Genomic DNA, 17,531 nt, shown 5'->3' with positions numbered 1-17,531 from the left:
GTATACACAAGTTCATCTGACTCTGGGGAAGTAGCCAAAATCTCAAACTATCCCTTTTAAGGTCTCTGCATTTCAATATCATGTTTCATTTCAGAGGCTGGCATGGACAAATTATGCATGTTGTGTGCAAGAGTGGTTTGGTCCATAGCAGGTTTCAATTGTTGTTCAACTACTGTTTCATTCTAAAACTGATCTCTACCCTCACACTGCAGGTGGACAAACTACCTCACCGGAATCCCCACCATTCCCAACACTCAAACCCCTGAACAACATGCCCCTGTCCTCCCCCGGTCACCCCCGGAGCCTTGCCCTGGACCGTTCTCAGTCTGCTCCAGCCTACATGCGCCAGGCCGGGGCCCCAACACCAGGGCAGAGCCAAACCCAGCCTGGTTTCCTGGGTCTCTCCATCCCTGGGCCCTCATCCCAGAACATAGCACCTACAGCCCAACAGTCTCCTCTCTCAGACCCAAGCCCTACCAACCCCACCCAGCGACTCCTACCCACCATCCCCACTCCCCCGGCTCAGGATCTGTCCACATGCGCCCCTCCTGCAGACAAGTCTGTGACTGGCACTCCCACCCTGGGAGGTTCAGACAGTCAGATCCCTCCAGAGATGTTTGTCTCTGAGAAGGCAAATAATGGCTCCCTGTCCCCCCTCCCAGAGGAAAGCCTCCCAATTCAGCCCATGGAGCAGGAGGACAAGTCAGTCAACACCACAGATCACCGGACATGTCTGAGTAACCCAAGTCAGCAGAGTGGAGAAGGGGGTTCCCACCGTCCCATCTCTAATACTCCATCACTCACCCTGGAGCCCTGTCTTTCTGGATCCACATCTGCAGAGATGGAGTCTCCCCCAGCCTCCTCCCAGAGCACTGTGCAATCAGAGAGGGACCAGCCAGAGGGGGAGCGCTGTCCCAACTCTGACCAGATCCCGTCTCTGGCCCAGGCCCTGCGGGAGCTCCATGAGCTGCTGGTGTCTAACAGCTGTGGCCTGTCTCCCCAGGACCGCAGTGTCTCCTGCTCCCCCTCACACAGACAGGACGCTGACGGACTGAACGACAACCACAACCCCACCGCAGAGCCCCAAACCCTGACGCCTGAAAACACCACACAACCCTCCCCTTTTACTGCCATTATAGCTGGTGCAGAACCATGCGATGCCAAAGCCAACCATGCTGCTGCTATGTCTGACGTAGGGCCTCCTCCTGACTGTGTCCTGCCAGGCACCTCTGGCCAGGAGCAGAGCCTGGAGACTAGGGACAGGGCAGAGGCTGAACCAGGAGCGGGTCAGGGAGAACTAGAACCACAGTGTCCAGACAACTCCAGGGGGGAAGAGAGGGATGACGGGTATGGGCTAGATGCCAGTAAAAACAGAGGGACTGTGTCTGAGGTCCAGAGTCCCTCGCCCTCTTCACTCCAAGCAGACCTGGAGTTCAGGGAGCCCCCGGAGGGGCAGCAGGGGAGGGGCGTGGCAGACGGGAGAGCCTCTGCCATTGACAACCCAGACACTCCCGGCCTCCATCCTGAGCCAACACAGCGGAGCCCTCTGTCCATGGCTGTGGGTTCACCTGAGGATGACTCCGGCCTTTCGCCCCGCACTTCCCCTCCTCAGGCCCTGGGCCCCCAACACCCCTCTTCCTCTCCAGCCCCTCTCTTCTCTGCTCCACATCCCGTGACTGAACAATTTCCGGTTGAGCACATCCAGAGGATCCAGACAGCTGGCTTCTCTGCCAGGGAGGCTGCAGAGGCACTGGATCAGGCCCAGGGCTGTGTGGAGCTGGCTCTGCTGGCTCTGCTGGCCCGCAAGATCACTGTGCCCACCTAGACACTCACGACATTACAATCATATGGGAGACCCAAGCTCTTGTCAACATGGGTTTCATGTGTACTCTTGTCTTATTGTTGGTGACATCTGAACCCCCCCTGGCCTCGCAGCTACTACATGCTAAAGGGGAAATGCTTTTTGTCTCTTGGTTTCTCACAGACCGTACAACAACTTATTTGTTCCTAGATTGAGCCAATATGATCGGAGTTGTGTTTGCATGCAGCAGTAGTTGGTGCCTATTTCATGGATTTTATAGATTGGTAGATTGATTTCCTTAATCCCCCCCCCTCTCTCGTTTAACCCTGTATATGCGTATTTTATTCTAAACTCAATTGAACTGCCCCATTGACGAGAAAATGTTGGTAAATGTTTACATTTGTATGTGAAATGGCATTTGTTTAAAGGGCTGAAGATGAACCTAAAATACTTTGTTAAAATGTCTGATTTGTCAGCAGTATTATTGCTCCGCTAAACAATTAATTTGTTTTTAAATTGTTTGATTTTAACTCGACTCCGATTCTGATAAAACCCACCAGACAGTAAACATTACACTGTGGAAATGACTGCATTTAAGAAGCATTGCTAATTGCTGATCTTTTGTCTTTTTCTGCCGATTGTTAGCATTATGTAATATGACATTCTCTGTCATATGATTATTGCCAATGCTGGGGAACCTGGGTGTTTTCATGTTTAAAACAGCTTGCACAAGAAAATAAATCAAGCAGCACTCTTACTTTCAGCACGACTTTGTTGATAGAGGAACATCAACATAGCCAAGGAGTTAAGAGTATTGAATATTTCTGGGGATGCAGGTAAAGGATGAGGTCTTCAAATATAACAGCATGTATAACATCTTTGGAAATGTGATATGGTCATTAATAGAGGGGGTTTGGTAGTTCCTGTTCACTTTCAGACATCTATCATACATGCAGAACTGGAAACCTCTCCCACAGTCCAAGTCTATCCTATCCAGCTGTCAGATCATTCATATACTCATTATCAACTTTGTTTTTTTAATTGCATTATCTGGATCATATTCATATACCAACAACATCGTGGCAGGTTTAATTATTTAGATTTTCTTGTACTCAATTTAAACTCCCAAATAAAGTAAAACTGGTTCTTTGTCTTGTGTGTGGTTTTTGATATTTCTAAAGCATGGGTGTTAAAAGATTAGTCATGTTTTGCTAATCTGTCTTATATTTGTTCTTTGCTGCAAATGTACGAGTTAGTGAATTAAGCAGACTTGTTTTTATGTCAGCTCTATCCTTATGGCAGTGCGAGGGGAAATTGATTATTAAATGGGCAGAAGGCACCACCTGTAGACTTGATCTGATGGAGGCTGAATCCGCGCCAAGCAAGGTGGGCCCTTTACACGACCTATCGCCCAGGTTCAAAGAACACCAAAGTCTATGCCCTGTCCCATCTCTCCAATACAGGAGAGGGTCCCATAATCCCTTCCCCTCAAGTCGTAGCCCCTGTGGTCTGAGACGTAGATGCGGACATTCCCCAGGCTCTGGAGAGGGAGCCCGCACCCACTATCTGTCCTCCTGAGCGCATCTACGTTCCCACAGGGATAAGACCTGGGCGTGCACAGCTGTAGTCGTTTGGCATCCAGGTATTTCTCGTACTACTCAATCGATCTCCGAGAAGTTATGGTGGCCTACCTTGGCGCAGGACATTATTCACTACGTCAACTCATGTTCCGTTTGCTCAAACCAAATCCTCCATCTCCATTTGTTTGACATTTTATACCAACTTGTGTGTTATGGGGCTTTAGGCTGAGTGACTGCTCTGATACCTGCAGGTTTCTGCTGGGCCTGGAGTTGCGGTGATCTCTCAGCTTGGAGAGATTCTTGCTCCATCACGACCCTATGTTCTGATCCCTCTACATGTCATATGTGACCAACATGATGCACCAGGAGACCCTCATCACTATAGCTGTCAGTTTATTTTCTCTGTCTTGTCTGAAGATCATCATGGAGGTAAGCAGGCCTCAGAGATCGGAGTCTACATCGACAGGAGCAGCAGTATGGGTGGTGCAAGTCCCTGGCTCCACTGGTTGGGGGTCTGGTAGAGAGGAATTTGTTGAGGTTAATTTGCTGCGGGTTTCTGAAGCTGACTGAGCAAGACTCAGATCACTTGTCTGAAAGAGGCCATTGAAGCCGTAGACAAGGTAGAGGTCAATTGTCAAATGGTTGGCCTACAATCCTATGTTCTCTCTTTCTATCCAATGCTCCGTGGAGACCAGGTGGTGAAGGAGTGCGAAGAGGGGGTTCTGCAAATTGAGGAACTGGTGTACCCGGAAAATGGATTTTGGCAATGTCAGTGTGTTACTACGTGTTGTAGAAGCTACTCTGAAAATGTTTACCAAGCTACAAATGACTTCACACTGAAAGTTAAGCTACCCTTTAGAAACAGTTTATTTAACTGAAGTTACTTTGAAAAAGTAGTTCACTACATCCAAACTACATTATAAATCATATCTCAATCTGAAATGTCAGACTACAAATTGCAAGAACATAATAACACTCGAGTCAATGTTAACAGAATGTGTAATTTGGCCTAAAACACAAAAATGGAGAATTAAGCAGGTCTAAATGCCTAAAAAAATGAAATTCTTGCCTACTTACCCAATATTTTATTTTTGCAAAAAAAGTTGCGTATAGTTCCAGTAGTTAGCTATACTGCTACATGACAACAAAAAAGTTAACTACTGAAAACACTACCTAGATATGAATTTAGTTCAACTACCACCATGCTACTGCGAAATGTATTTAAATGACAAGTTTACCTATATGTAGTTCACTACTCCCAAACACTGGCTACTAATTGTATCCCTTCTGTTTACCAAGATCACAACTTTGAAAAATGTGTAAATGCAGATTGATTTTTAAAAAACAGCCTGCTTCTTCTCCCTGTTTAACCTATAGGTGGCAGTGGTTCCTAAAAAGGAAAAACCCAATATTGCAAATCACCATTTACCTCAAGTTTCATTTTCCAGGCCTGGATGAATGCTTGTCCTCAAAGTTGAACATGTTCAAAGGGCCAATAAACTAAAATGCAGGTCCTGTTTCTCCACAGTCCTATGTGAGAAGGTAATCCAGGATATCTCTGTTGAGTACACCACAGCAGTGGTGTAGGAGATGAAAACAATTGTCGCTCAACCTATTGGATTTCATACATGTACCACAGTAGCAGCCTCTGACCAGGACTGTGTGGCTACCAGGTCTACCATCCTTCCAGTCGCCACACAGTCCTGGTGCCACAGGTGCTCTGCCAAGCAGTTCAGTAGGGGGGCTACCTCACCCAGGTTACTGAGGTTGCTGACGTCACCCCCCATACGGAACACAGGCAACCCCCAGACCTCCTGGAACCGAGTCACCTCCCTCTCCGTCACGTCTGTATGCATGAACAGGTCAAATCTGAAGTCGCTGTCAAGAACAAAGAATTCTGGGTAGTGGATATTAGTCGGTCACAAAACGGTCAACTACACACACACAAAGGGAACAATGTAAGGATACTTGGTGCCAACAACCAATTTCACAACTCTGTCGCAAGATTCAGACCCTCTGGCGATCTGATTGGACAGATCATTGAAGGACACTCGGTCAGTAAAGGAGAAGAGGAAGAGGATGGCATCCACCTGCTCCTTACAGGACTGAGATGCACAGGAAAGGGGAATTATATCATTTTTGTTCATATGAATCACCAAAACATTGTGCAGTTTTTTTTAATGCTACTATGCTTTTTTCTGTGCTAGGTGAAGCTTGTGATACTTCAAGCATACCGGAAGCAAGTGGTCAAATCGGCGTAAGGCGTTCTCTCCACAGTCCCATAGCTGCAAGCGGAAAAACAGAACACGACCGCTCTCCCTCAACTTCACAGGCCAATACACCACTGTGGTCTCAATGCCTACAAGAACAGTTGTTACTTGAGAAACGCCCTGTAAACACATGTTAATTTAACCCACAATATCCAGGTATTATGCCAAATGTTCACAGCTGCACTAGGCCTACCTGTAGTTTCATAGTGCATGTTGGGAATATTGCATCCAGCTAGACGTGCAGCAAGAGCAGTCTTCCCCACCCCACTCTTTCCTGATATGAAGATCTTGTAGTGAACAGTGTCCACAGACACATTAGGGGGCATCACTATAGCCTCCAGAAGCCCTGGAAAATTGTTTGAAATATATTTGCTGTATTAAAATGTAAAAACAATGAATCAATATAAGGCAAACTGTGTACGGTATGATTTATGGATGATATTACAAGCAGGGCAAATTAGCAGCTACTAAGTCAAGAAACATACCAAAGTTTCTACGTTTTTTCTTGTGTAGAATCCTGCTGAAGAACTCATTGCTATCTGCACTTCGGTGCCAGTCGGCTACAACAATCGACCCAGGATCGAGGACTTGTGCCATATCGTCTGGTTCGACTACGCACTGGCGTGGCATCTATAAAGAATCTGCTCTATGCACGTCTACAACCCGATAATGAGTCCCTGCGTGAGTACCCGACCGGACCACCTGCACCTTTTGAAGTTCATGAATTATATTTTAACACACATTGACGTTACCGTAGCGCTGAGCGACTAAATTTTGAGAACGCTAACAGAGAACCGGAGACTAAAAATTAGCGTTGTTACCTTGACACCCAACCCAGCGTCTCGTCATCAACATTAAGACGTTTCTTTTTCTAAGTACTTCCGGGTCACGGAATTTCCCCCACATATAAGTCCCTCAAGTAGTAGAAAAATGTAATTACACTTGTATTTTTTTTAAATAATATATGACAAATTATTGTCTAAACATGACCATATTTGTTCATATTTATCGAACATCTGCATTAAATGTTGGTTTTAAAAAATGTTCCAAAGTCAAATAAATGCCTTCAATGCAAAATACTGTATATGAATAACATATTGCTTATAGAGAAACAAGTATTATATGTGCCGATGTAAAAGTGGAGTTGGGAATACTCAGTAGGTTCAGTAGAATCCATATATGGTGTTATTTCATTGGGGACTCTGGTCTAACTACCCAGCAACACTCTCTACTCCACCAACTCCATAGCCCCCAATGCAATAAACTGTACGCCTATAAATGATTGATTTATAGAGTTATGAATAAAGTATGCTTTCTTTAAACCAAATGTACTTGCATTTCTATTGACTTTGAATACACATATAATATGTTGTATATTTTCCAAAGTGTCCACCAGAAAGAAGATAATAAGGTATTTGTATTTTACATTGAATGTTTTATGGTATGACAATGCGTCCGATGAGCAGTGCTTTATTTGAACCACAGGGTGTCCAGGCACCCCATTTAAGCTGTTTGACCACAATAAAAGTACAGCAACACTTCCTATGACCTTGCTTTATGTTTAAACTCACCTGTTTTGTGTTCTAGGGACACTAGTGAGTAGACTTGACTGGACACACAATCGATTGTTTTTCCTGTACAGTACAATTTGTTTGTGCAATACAACAAAAATACAGTAAGACTTTTCTTAAACATTACATTTCAAAATTGAATCCTTGAAAAATAACAACAGTAAATTAACAAGACTCATAAAATAAGCTTATCTTTTTTACCAGTAGGCTATTACGCTATTTACATGAATTTACTTAAGCTCCAACCATTTCTCAATATTCTCCACCTTATAATATTCTTGATCTTATATAAAGTAGTAATTCCATTTAGTTTAGCTTTTTCCCCATGTAGTTATATATTTTTATACGTTATGAACCATGCAAAGCCGCAAAAAAATATCATATACATAGCGTTTCAACACGGACCTTTATTTTGAAGGCACCATCCGAAAACCGTTCTGCTGCTGTGACGCTAATGACAACCTACTTCCTGCAACAACAAATAAATACTTAACTTCCGGTTACTTTCAAAGTAAAGGCATTAACTTAAAATGTTATTGACTTCCATTGCTGGTGTTTAATTTGTTTAATCTGGAAATGATCTTAGAGGAACTGACAGACGTAACATTAAATAATAAACAAACATTGGGCTATATTAAAATCCTTTCAAACATATATCAACTTAATGAATAAATTAGGCACTGCGGAGCACCATTCCCGGGGCCTCATTCAAGAATAGATGTTGTCTTAAGGACATTATGCCCCACCCCATTCCACAGGTTAGAATTTAATGTGAATTCAATTAAATAAATTATTTTGAAACAATCATCTGAATTAATGCAACCAGATATCTCTGTGTGTGTGTGTGTGTGTGTGTGTGTGTGTGTGTGTGTGTGTGTGTGTGTGTGTGTGTGTGTGTGTGTGTGTGTGTGTGTGTGTGTGTGTGTGTGTGTGTGTGTGTGTGTGTGTGTGTGTGTGTGTGTGTGTGTGTGTGTGTGTGTGTGTGTTTAAACTTTTTCAACACCTCCCACATCCTATGGAAGACTAATTTCTTCTGGCTTTGACAGTCAGAGTCAGACAGCCACCACTGTTTTCCAATGAGGTTGTCACAGACATGGGATCCACATCCCCCGGCAACTGGCACTTGTGGGCAAAAGTGTTCCTAACCGTGCCATCCTCTGCTAGCTGGTGAGAACAAATGGTGAGAAGAGGAGGAATGTAAGGGAGATCAACAAAAACAAAAAAACAGATGTACATTTAAAAAAACAGATGTACATTTGGTAACAACAACAATAACTTATACACAAAAAGTGTTTGATGTACCGGAACTTCAGCTCACCTTCTCCGCATAGACTTCTATAAGGTTGTTTGACGATGTGATGATGACATCCTCTGGAGAGTATTCACTCACATCCACTGTGAACAGGTACATGTCTCCCATCGACTGGATCGTCCCCGTAGGATGAGAGTGGCCTGAAAATAACAGACATTTACACCTCTGTTACCCCCCAGATGCACACTCACACTGCAGCTAGTTTTCATCCTCACCACAATTAACTGTAGTATTACATAAGCCCCTCTATTTCTTATCAATGTCTCCTGTAAAGTTAGTCATAACACAGGTAAAACAACACATCTTCTGAACGGACCTGCAAGTTTATTGTTATTGTTGGAACAGTGTGAGGAAGATCCTAAATTATTGTGGGAAGTTACCTTGAGTTCTCTCCATGCGGGATTTTGAAGTTGAAGTGAGGAGGTAGATGGTGGAAATGGCAAATATTCAGCAGTTTTCCACTGTATTAATCCGCCCAATGCTTTACTGTGAGGAGACTTCACTGTCCACCACAGCCCTCTCTTTTGTCCTCGCGTACCGTCTTTTATACTGTGTGTGAGATGGAGTCCTTTTTTGTTGGTGTGTGTGAGGCAGGGTGGGTGAATGTTTTGCTGCCTGGATAACCATGTGCAATATTTATCGTAGGAGAGAGAACGAGAGCTGGGGGCCAGTGGCTGTCGTTTCCTACACCTCTATCTCCTCTATTCATCCATCTTCATTTACCATTTAGGTCCATCCAGAGCGCAAAACGGCATATTCTTTTGAAGAAGTACATAACAAGAATAATAATCAATTAGCCCATACAGTTGGACATTAATAAAGGTTTGAGATAGCATATACAGTGGGGCAAAAAAGTACTTAGTCAGCCACCAATTGTGCAAGTTCTCCCACTTAAAATGATGAGGCCTGTAATTTTCATCATAGGTACTCTTCAACTATGACAGACAAAATGAGAAGGTAAAATACAGAAAATCACATTGTAGGATTTTTAATTTATTTATTTGAAAATTATGGTGGAAAATAAGCAAGATTTCTGGCTCTCACAGACCTGTAACTTCTTCTTTAAGAGGCTCATCTGTCCTCCACTCGTTACCTGTATTAATGGCACCTGTTTGAACTTGTTATCAGTATAAAATACACCTGTCCACAACCTCAAACAGTCACACTCCAAACTCCACTATGGCCAAGACCAAAGAGCTATCAAAGGACAGCAGAAACAAAATTGTAGACCTGCACCAGGCTGGGAAGACTGAAACTGCAATAGGTAAGCAGCTTGGATTGAAGAAATCAACTGTGGGAGCAATTATTAGGAAAAGGAAGACATACAAGACCACTGAGAATCTCCCTCGATCTGGGGCTCCACGCAAGATCTCACCCCGTGGGGTCAAAATGATCACAAGAACGGTGTGCAAAAATCCCAGAACCACACGGGGAGACCCAGTGAATGACCTGCAGAGAGCTGGGACCAAAGTAACAAAGCCTACCATCAGTAACACACTACGCCACCAGGGACTCAAATCCCACAGTGCCAGACGTGTCCCCCTGCTTAAGCCAGTACATGTCCAGGCCCGTGTGAAGTTTGCTAGAGAGCATTTGGATGATCCAGAAGAAGATTGGGAGAATGTCATACGGTCAGATCAAACCAAAATATAACTTTTTGGTAAAAACTCAACTCGTCGTGTTTGGAGGACAAAGAATGCCGAGTTGCATCCAAAGAACACCATACCTACTGTGAAGCATGGGGGTGGAAACATCATGCTTTGAGGCTGTTTTTCTGCAAAGGGACCAGAACGACTGATCCGTATAAAGGAAAGAATGAATGGGGCCATGTATCGTGAGATTTTGAGTGAAAACCTCCTTCCATCAGCAAGGGCATTGAAGATGAAACGTGGCTGGGTCTTTCAGCATGACAATGATCCCAAACACAACGCCCGGGCGAAGAAGGAGTGGCTTCGTAAGAAGCATTTCAAGGTCATGGAGTGGCCTAGCCAGTCTCCAGATCTCAACCCCATAGAAAATCTATGGAGGGAGTTGAAAGTCTGTGTTGCCCAGCAACAGCCCCAAAACATCACTGCTCTGCATGGAGAAATGGGCCAAAATACCAGCAACAGTGTGTGAAAACCTTGTGAAGACTTACAGAAAACGTTTGACCTCTGTCATTGCCAACAAAGGGTATATAACAAAGTATTGAGATAAACTTTTGTTATTGACCAAATACTTATTTTCTACCATAATATGCAATTAAATTCATTTAAAAAATCCTACAATGTGATTTTCTGGATTTTTTTTCTTCTCATTTTGTCTGTCATAGTTGAAGTGTACCTATGATGAAAATTTACAGGCCTCTCTCATCTTTTTAAGTGGGAGAACTTGCACAATTGGTGGCTGACTAAATACTTTTTTGCCCCACTGTAGTTTCATGCAAAAATAAACATGGTGGATGTGAAACGTTGAAATGGATAAACACACTATGTGTTAATACTAAGCATTACATTTAGAAACGTTCTGTAATTGCTGTCCAACTCAAAATGATGAGTCAATTGTTCATTGAAGAGGAATGAACGCGAAGTCCCAGATACAGGGAATGTAGCAGGGGCTCAGTAGCTCGTGATGCATATTTGATGAAGTACAGTAGAGTGGAGATGTGACATTTCAGACTACCATGGTACAGTCACCAATTGACATCGAAGCGGACTCTGCTTCGACAACCGTATTAGCTAACTGTGTTATTTGGGTTGTTAATTGGATTCATTCTGACGTTTCTTGAATTTAGTTCTGGATTATGTGTGTGCTTGTTTGACGTTTTACTGCACTGTTAGGAGCTAGTCAAACAAGCATTGCACTGCACCTGCTGTAACATCTGGTAAACTGTGGACACAACCAACTTTGATTTGGAGGGTGGGTGTCAAGGAAAACTCCATTTCAATTCATCTATTTCAATCAAATATTCTTGCCTCTTTTTAATGTGATTCATGTACCAAAATGTATTTTCTGCTAGTTGATTGAATTCAGACAGGCGATTCAGTCCCAAGGCGCCGCTGATGTTATTGGACTGAAAAACACATATATACAAACATGTGCCAGATCAGTGTCTTTTTAATTAAACAAATATAATAAATACAAAATACAATAAATATTAAATAATAATGGAAGAACCACTATAAGACTAGATGGAGGCAAACTGTAAACTAGAGAAATGAATGAAAAATGAAAAAAACTATTTCAAAATGTAGGAGAAAAGTATATGAGGTGCATTGCAGTCGGAATGGAACCTATAAAATCAAACGGAAAAGATAAAGAGTATCGGATCTCTTGCCCTGAGCGGAAATATTCCGAAGACCAATAAACCTGTCATTTTGAGTAGACAGGCATTCTCATCTATCCATCTGTTATTTCAGAGCCTCAAATCTTTATTTAAAAAACTAATAAGAGTCCAGAAGTCACTGGTGGAATAAGGGAGTGCTTGAGGAGGAGGGAGCCCTGGTCCTGGAATGCCTTCGCTTGAATGTCTCTCGCTTGTCAGACTTCGAGTTCAGAGAAAAATACAAAGTGGGGCCATCCTTCCTGTTCCCGAGTCATCACGCGGCCATTTCAAAAGGCTGTGGTTTCCTATCTGCCATTATACAGTATATCCACACTTGATAATATAAAACGTTCTTGATACATGGCTTTTTCTGTAACCACATCTCTCAGTGTCTCTTGTCATGGGGTACTTCGACGTTTTCACACGTTTGCCATTTCTGATTGGCTGGCTGGCGGGGTCCTCTTCAATCATGCCGCTGATCAGTCTAAAGCAGTGCAGCTCTGTCATTAGTACAACCATGCTCAACCCAACTTGCTCCATTAAGTGTGACAGTGAAATGAGATGTTCAGTGCAGTCCTATTCTGGGGAATCTCAGGCTGGGGGGGGGTCTCACACAGCAAACACTGTACTGCAAGCACTAAGTGAGCTGGTCTGGTCTTTAAGTCCAAGGATGCTGTAGGCGATTCTCTTCATGTGACCTGGTAACCTCACGCCAATGTTCCTGATGTCGCTGCGAGAGAAGGCAGATAGAGAGAGGAGCTGTTAAAGGGAAAGTATACAATATGATTGCCTTTGCGACTTCCGACCTGAACATGACACAGCAAAATATGGAAAGTCATATATTCCGTTGGAGCCGAGTACAATGATGCTTTTGAGGGTGGGGCAGTGAGGAATGGTATGGGGGTAATGAGATGGGCGGGGTGCGGGGGGCCCGGCGGGTACAGCATTCAGTGAATGAGAGTGTCGCATTCCATTACTGATCGTGTGGCATACCGGACAACAAATGCTTTACAAAGATCTGAATACTTTTACTGTGTGTTCAAATGTGGCAGGGTGCCATCTAAGCCCTGCAATGTGGTGAGGATGATGCATCTGTGCCCTGTGGTCACTGAACATGTGTGTAGTACTTACTCATGCATCATGGCCAGCACCTGCTCCATGGTTGTGATTCCAGCGCAGGCAAAGCTCTCAGTGTACTGGCTCATCTTGATGGACTCCAGCCATTCCGGCACAGACCTGAAGGGGGAGCCGTCACAGCCACTGGTGCTGGGGAGGCGGATGGACACACTGTGGGGTAAGAACAGGGAAATATATTGGTAAGTAAGTGTTACATTTACAGTATGTGATTTGAACAAGATAAACTGTCAAGTCCAGGGGAGATCAGCTTCATTCATTGGCATCTTACCGGGGATCAAAGTCAGCGATGGTTTTCAGAGACTCTGGGCTCCGGAGCAGTTTGTCCAGGATGTTAACGATGTCAGGGAACCGGGGTCGTTTGGAGCGATCCTGGAGCCAACACTGCAGCATTAGCTGGTAAACGGTGGATGGACAGTCCATGGGCGCAGGCAGCCGGAAGGCCTCGTTAATTGCCTTCATCACCTGAGGAGAGGAGGAAGCAGGGTTTTTAGACTGTGTTCTCACAGAGCTTGTGTTTATTGCCCACTGTTGTCTTAGACCACGCCTAGGCCAACAGACTCTAAGAACATGTTTTGTGTTAATGTGTGGACACTTTTCTTTTAAATAAAGGAGAGCCGCACACTCTAGGAGCTCAGATGCAAAAAAAAATGTTTAAGTCCAACGTTTCGACAGACAAGCTGTCTTCATCAGGGTATAATGTGAGGACACTAACAGTTTTATGTGAAGAGGGACTGTGGGAACTATTTTGGCTTGGTGGCCTTGAGTGGGTTGTTTTAAACACTATGCACCCAGAATAAATACCCAGAGGTGATGCATCAGAGGCCTTGTGTTTAACCAAACCTACAGAACCCTGTCATTTCCCTGAGACGTGACAGATTAAACGTAGGACCTACCTCATGGTTACTCATGTCCCAGTAGGGTCGCTCTCCGAAGGCCATGACTTCCCACATGACGATGCCGAAGCTCCATACGTCACTGGCCGAGGTGAACTTCCTGTAGGCGATGGCCTCAGGGGCGGTCCAGCGGATGGGGATCTTCCCTCCCTGAAGGAACAGCAACAAGAACACATCATAAGCATGAGACTGAAGGGAATGTTTTCACCAGCTGTTACTAACGTAAAGGTTTCAGGAGGCTCACTGATGGCATTATTCATCCTTTGTTCCCAATAATATGTCAAGACATAACTAGGCTACAAATTGCAAAGCACGCGGTAGATTGTGATACCCCCACTCTGTTCCCATACATTAGCATCAGTACTATGGAGGGTTGACTCACGCTGGTGGTGTAGGTGCCCTCGGGATCGTCTTCCAGCACGCGGGACAGGCCAAAGTCAGACACCTTGCACTCCAGGTTGCTGTTGACCAGAACGTTGCGGGCAGCCAGGTCTCGGTGCACGTAGCTCATGTCAGAGAGGTACTTCATGCCCGCCGCGATGCCACGCAGCATGCCCACCAGCTGGTACGAGGAGATCTCCCCATCGTGGTCCTTTAGATAGTTGTCAAGTGCCCCATTCTCCATGTATTCCGTCACAATCATGGCATGCTTGACTGCTTGAATAAATAAATAGTAAAGGGGCAAATTTTAGTTCTTCATGTCAACGAATGAGGCACATGGATAGGAGATGGGAGATATGGAACTCTGCTAGATAAGGACAATAACTCACAAATGACTATTCAGTGAATCAGTAGAGGATCAATCAGTAGTCAATCAGTGGCTATGTCCCAAATGATACCCTAGTCCCTTTAGTTCCCATAGGGGTCTAGTCAAAAGTAGTGCACTATATAGGGCATAGGGTGCCACTTGAGACACCACCAGTGTCTGAGAGCAGGGACTCACACTTGGTGACGACTCCCTCCAGGCGAATTATGTTCTGGTGGGAGAACTGGCCCATGATGCTGGCTTCACTTAGGAAGTCCTGCCTCTGCTTCTCTGTGTAGCCTGGCTTCAACGTCTTGATGGCCACCGCCACCTCTCCTCTCCCTGGAGCCCTCATCAGACCGCGGTACACCTCACCGAACTCACCTGAGAAACGGAAACACACACAGAGATGAACACGAATACAGCAATCTTCATCTTGAGGTTTAGGGGATCGGAGAGATCTGTTCAAAATGTTACTGTAAACTGTTTGGACATTTACCGGCTCCAATGACTTTTTGCTTCGTGACCAGACTGGGATTAATCTCGCTGGCAAACTTCAGGATAGCCGTGTTGGGGTCCTCGTACGTGTGTGGGTCAACGTAGGTCTTCAGGGGCTTCAGTTGATCTTGAGGAAGTGTGAAAGACAATTAGTGAAGGCGGTGGAGATGGGAGATAATCTCTTCGGGTAGGACACGTCTCTAATCTAATCTAGGTACATATTCACGGGTGCTGTTGTTCTTACCTGAACTGGAGAAGTAAGGGTCCTCTGATCGCTGTCGGTGACGGAAGTTCAGTCTCCTGTTAGGAAGCACAGTAACTATTATGACTGGTCAGACAATAGGCAATGCTAAGACATTCATATCAAGGCATCCCTAACTAAATAGCCTAGAGACCCATCAACATGCTTCCTGTGGTGACTAGACAAGTTTAGCTGGAGCCACGACGTGGCTTTTCATTTAGTCAATCTCCTCTCAAGTTTGAACATTGTCGATCCATTTTATCATAGGACGGCTGCCGGAGTGGAAAGGGCAAGTTCGTCTTCAGCCACAGACTCAGTCAGCTACGGTTACAGTTTTCAACAGCATCTTACAGATTGCATGGCATTACATTCTCAATCAGCTCTGGCCCTTGAACCACCCATAATCATATCCTATCTTAGGACAGAGGGATATGATAGCAGTAGTGTGTTCTAACCGTTTGTGTAGTAGTAGAACGACTACAACAACCAGTAACATGATTCCTCCTCCTACTACAGCTCCCATGACCACAGTGGAGTTGCTCTGGATCTGAGACTCCGCTGAAAACCCCAGAGAACACAGTTAGACCACAACACACTTGAGTGGCAAAGAAATCTTATTTGGACGTTGGAGAAAAAAGAACAGTCTCCAGTTTCTTGGACACTTACCCATGGGCAGGGTCTTGAACTCGTGCTCCATGCTGTAACTCCCTGGTTTCCCCTCTGGGCTGAGAGCCTGGACTCTGAACATGTAGGCCGTGCCAGGGGAGAGGTCACTGATCTGCACCGAACTCTTCTCAAGAACCAGGACTGTGTATGTGGTGACATCACGCTCACTGTCGTCCTCCTGCACGAGACAGAGAGAGAGAGAGAGGAGGACTGAGAGGGGATTCACTATAGAGCTACACTAGTACTATTAGACGTGCTGTGTGTCAGTTTCATGTGGGACCGATATGGAGAGATAGAAGACAGAGAGAGAGAGAGAGGAGGGACGCGTGCCTTTGTATGTCTTACCTTCCTGCGGTACATGAGTTCATAGCGGTGGTTGATGTGGGACGGTGCTCGGCGGGACAGAGCCCAGGACAGAGACAGACTGGTGGTGCTCCGCTCGTCCAGACGGATGGACGTCACCTTGGGGGGATCAGTGAAGTGCAGAGCGGTGGTGATGGTGCTGCTGGGTCTCTGGCTGCTGTACTGAGACACTCCGCTGCGGGCCTCTACAGTGAACGTGTAGTTGAGATGGGGCTCCAGCTCGCTGACTGTCACCACGGTGTCCTGGAGGTCCGTGGGGTCGGGCTGAAAGCGGACCTTGTCCCCACAGGGCACACACAGGGCCCCGGCGCAGCGCTCGCACACCACGCTGTAGCAAATGTCCCGGCGGCCTCCTGTCACCAGCGGCGGGCTCCAGGACAGCTGCAGCCTGCCGTCCGCTGACAGAGTGGTGGAGGCCAGGTCACGAGGGGCGCTGGGCGGGGCTAAAGGAGGAGGAGGCAAAGAGTAGACAGAGTTATTACGAGACATTCCGACATGCTAATACACCCGATGATCAATCCTCAGATTCCTCTATCACCACGACGATGATATAAAGACAATGTATTGCATGAGGGTATGAGGTAAACCAAGGGTCGGCCACAGAATAACTGAAGGAAAAGCCGTAGAAGTGGCTAAAACCTTTGTTGGTGGTACGCCCTGCTGTAGGCGACTATCTGGCCATGGTTCTTACCAGAGCAGGCTGACGTGAGAGGGTCTGATGGGGAGCGGTAGAATCCCTCCGTACATGGACACAGGGAGGCGCCGGCTGTAGATGGCTCAGTATTCTTCGGACAAACCTCACAGGATTCACTGAACAAGGACGCTTTAAAGGAGCCTGGCGTACACGCTGAAAGAGAAAGGAGGGTCACTATTAGTCCTAGTACAATATGTATAGACACAATGGGGCGAGAGTGATTCAGTTACAACACAACAACACGCTATCTCTGTCAGTGCCCTGGGGGCTTGGAAGGAAACTCAGGCGGCGGTTCAACTGTAACCAGACCTTTGCATTTAAACAGAATGGAATAGGATTTTCCTGACGATTTGCTTCCACTTGTCCTTGCCATCCTCGAGTTCCATCCTCGAGTCACACTTGTCAAATGGATGCCAAGGAAACACTAAGCACAGCAGATAATCACTCTGTCCTTCC

General features: G+C 45.4%; 4 protein-coding genes across 7 annotated transcripts in view; 1 reads left to right on the top strand and 3 right to left on the bottom strand.

Moving 5' to 3' along the window:
- The window catches only part of LOC124031565 (protein DDI1 homolog 2-like), a 30,153-nt gene extending 27,201 nt beyond the window's left edge, over positions 1 to 2,952 (top strand). The window contains exon 9 of one of the 2 annotated variants that reach the window (XM_046342965.1): positions 213 to 2,952. In XM_046342965.1, coding sequence (XP_046198921.1) covers positions 213 to 1,825 — 1,613 coding nt within the window. In that variant the 3' untranslated portion in view covers positions 1,826 to 2,952. The remainder of the gene's footprint in view (positions 1 to 212) is intronic. The other variant, XM_046342966.1, reaches the window with a different exon arrangement.
- A 1,278-nt stretch (positions 2,953 to 4,230) lies between these two features.
- cplane2 (ciliogenesis and planar polarity effector 2) lies at positions 4,231 to 6,498 on the bottom strand. The gene is made up of 5 exons (XM_046336221.1): positions 6,137 to 6,498; positions 5,845 to 5,997; positions 5,616 to 5,740; positions 5,350 to 5,486; positions 4,231 to 5,250 (listed from the first exon to the last, which is right to left on the bottom strand). Exons 1-5 carry the CDS (start codon positions 6,279 to 6,281, stop codon positions 5,004 to 5,006), a joined length of 807 nt encoding a protein of 268 aa, XP_046192177.1. The 5' UTR covers positions 6,282 to 6,498; the 3' UTR covers positions 4,231 to 5,003.
- Positions 6,499 to 8,245: 1,747 nt separating this feature from the next.
- LOC124017172 (heat shock protein beta-7-like) lies at positions 8,246 to 8,930 on the bottom strand. Its single transcript, XM_046332550.1, has 3 exons — positions 8,915 to 8,930; positions 8,541 to 8,674; positions 8,246 to 8,386 (listed from the first exon to the last, which is right to left on the bottom strand). The coding sequence occupies exons 1-3, from the start codon at positions 8,928 to 8,930 to the stop codon at positions 8,246 to 8,248; spliced, it is 291 nt and encodes a 96-aa protein (XP_046188506.1).
- A 2,682-nt stretch (positions 8,931 to 11,612) lies between these two features.
- Positions 11,613 to 17,531, bottom strand: part of LOC124031564 (ephrin type-A receptor 2-like) — a 33,334-nt gene continuing 27,415 nt past the window's right edge. For 2 of the 3 annotated variants that reach the window (XM_046342964.1, XM_046342962.1), the window contains exons 4-15: positions 17,073 to 17,228; positions 16,364 to 16,824; positions 16,019 to 16,196; positions 15,808 to 15,910; positions 15,356 to 15,411; positions 15,113 to 15,238; positions 14,812 to 14,997; positions 14,251 to 14,525; positions 13,869 to 14,018; positions 13,244 to 13,437; positions 12,970 to 13,125; positions 11,613 to 12,568 (exon numbers count right to left, since the gene is read on the bottom strand). In XM_046342964.1, the coding sequence (XP_046198920.1) occupies positions 12,448 to 12,568; positions 12,970 to 13,125; positions 13,244 to 13,437; positions 13,869 to 14,018; positions 14,251 to 14,525; positions 14,812 to 14,997; positions 15,113 to 15,238; positions 15,356 to 15,411; positions 15,808 to 15,910; positions 16,019 to 16,196; positions 16,364 to 16,824; positions 17,073 to 17,228 (2,162 nt within the window). In that variant the 3' untranslated portion in view covers positions 11,613 to 12,447. The remainder of the gene's footprint in view (positions 12,569 to 12,969; positions 13,126 to 13,243; positions 13,438 to 13,868; positions 14,019 to 14,250; positions 14,526 to 14,811; positions 14,998 to 15,112; positions 15,239 to 15,355; positions 15,412 to 15,807; positions 15,911 to 16,018; positions 16,197 to 16,363; positions 16,825 to 17,072; positions 17,229 to 17,531) is intronic. The other variant, XM_046342963.1, reaches the window with a different exon arrangement.

Source organism: Oncorhynchus gorbuscha, linkage group LG03 (assembly GCF_021184085.1).
Source record: "Oncorhynchus gorbuscha isolate QuinsamMale2020 ecotype Even-year linkage group LG03, OgorEven_v1.0, whole genome shotgun sequence".
NCBI lineage: Eukaryota > Metazoa > Chordata > Actinopteri > Salmoniformes > Salmonidae > Oncorhynchus > Oncorhynchus gorbuscha.
Note: the sequence above shows the minus strand (reverse complement) of the source record. Positions and strands in the feature narration are given on the sequence as shown.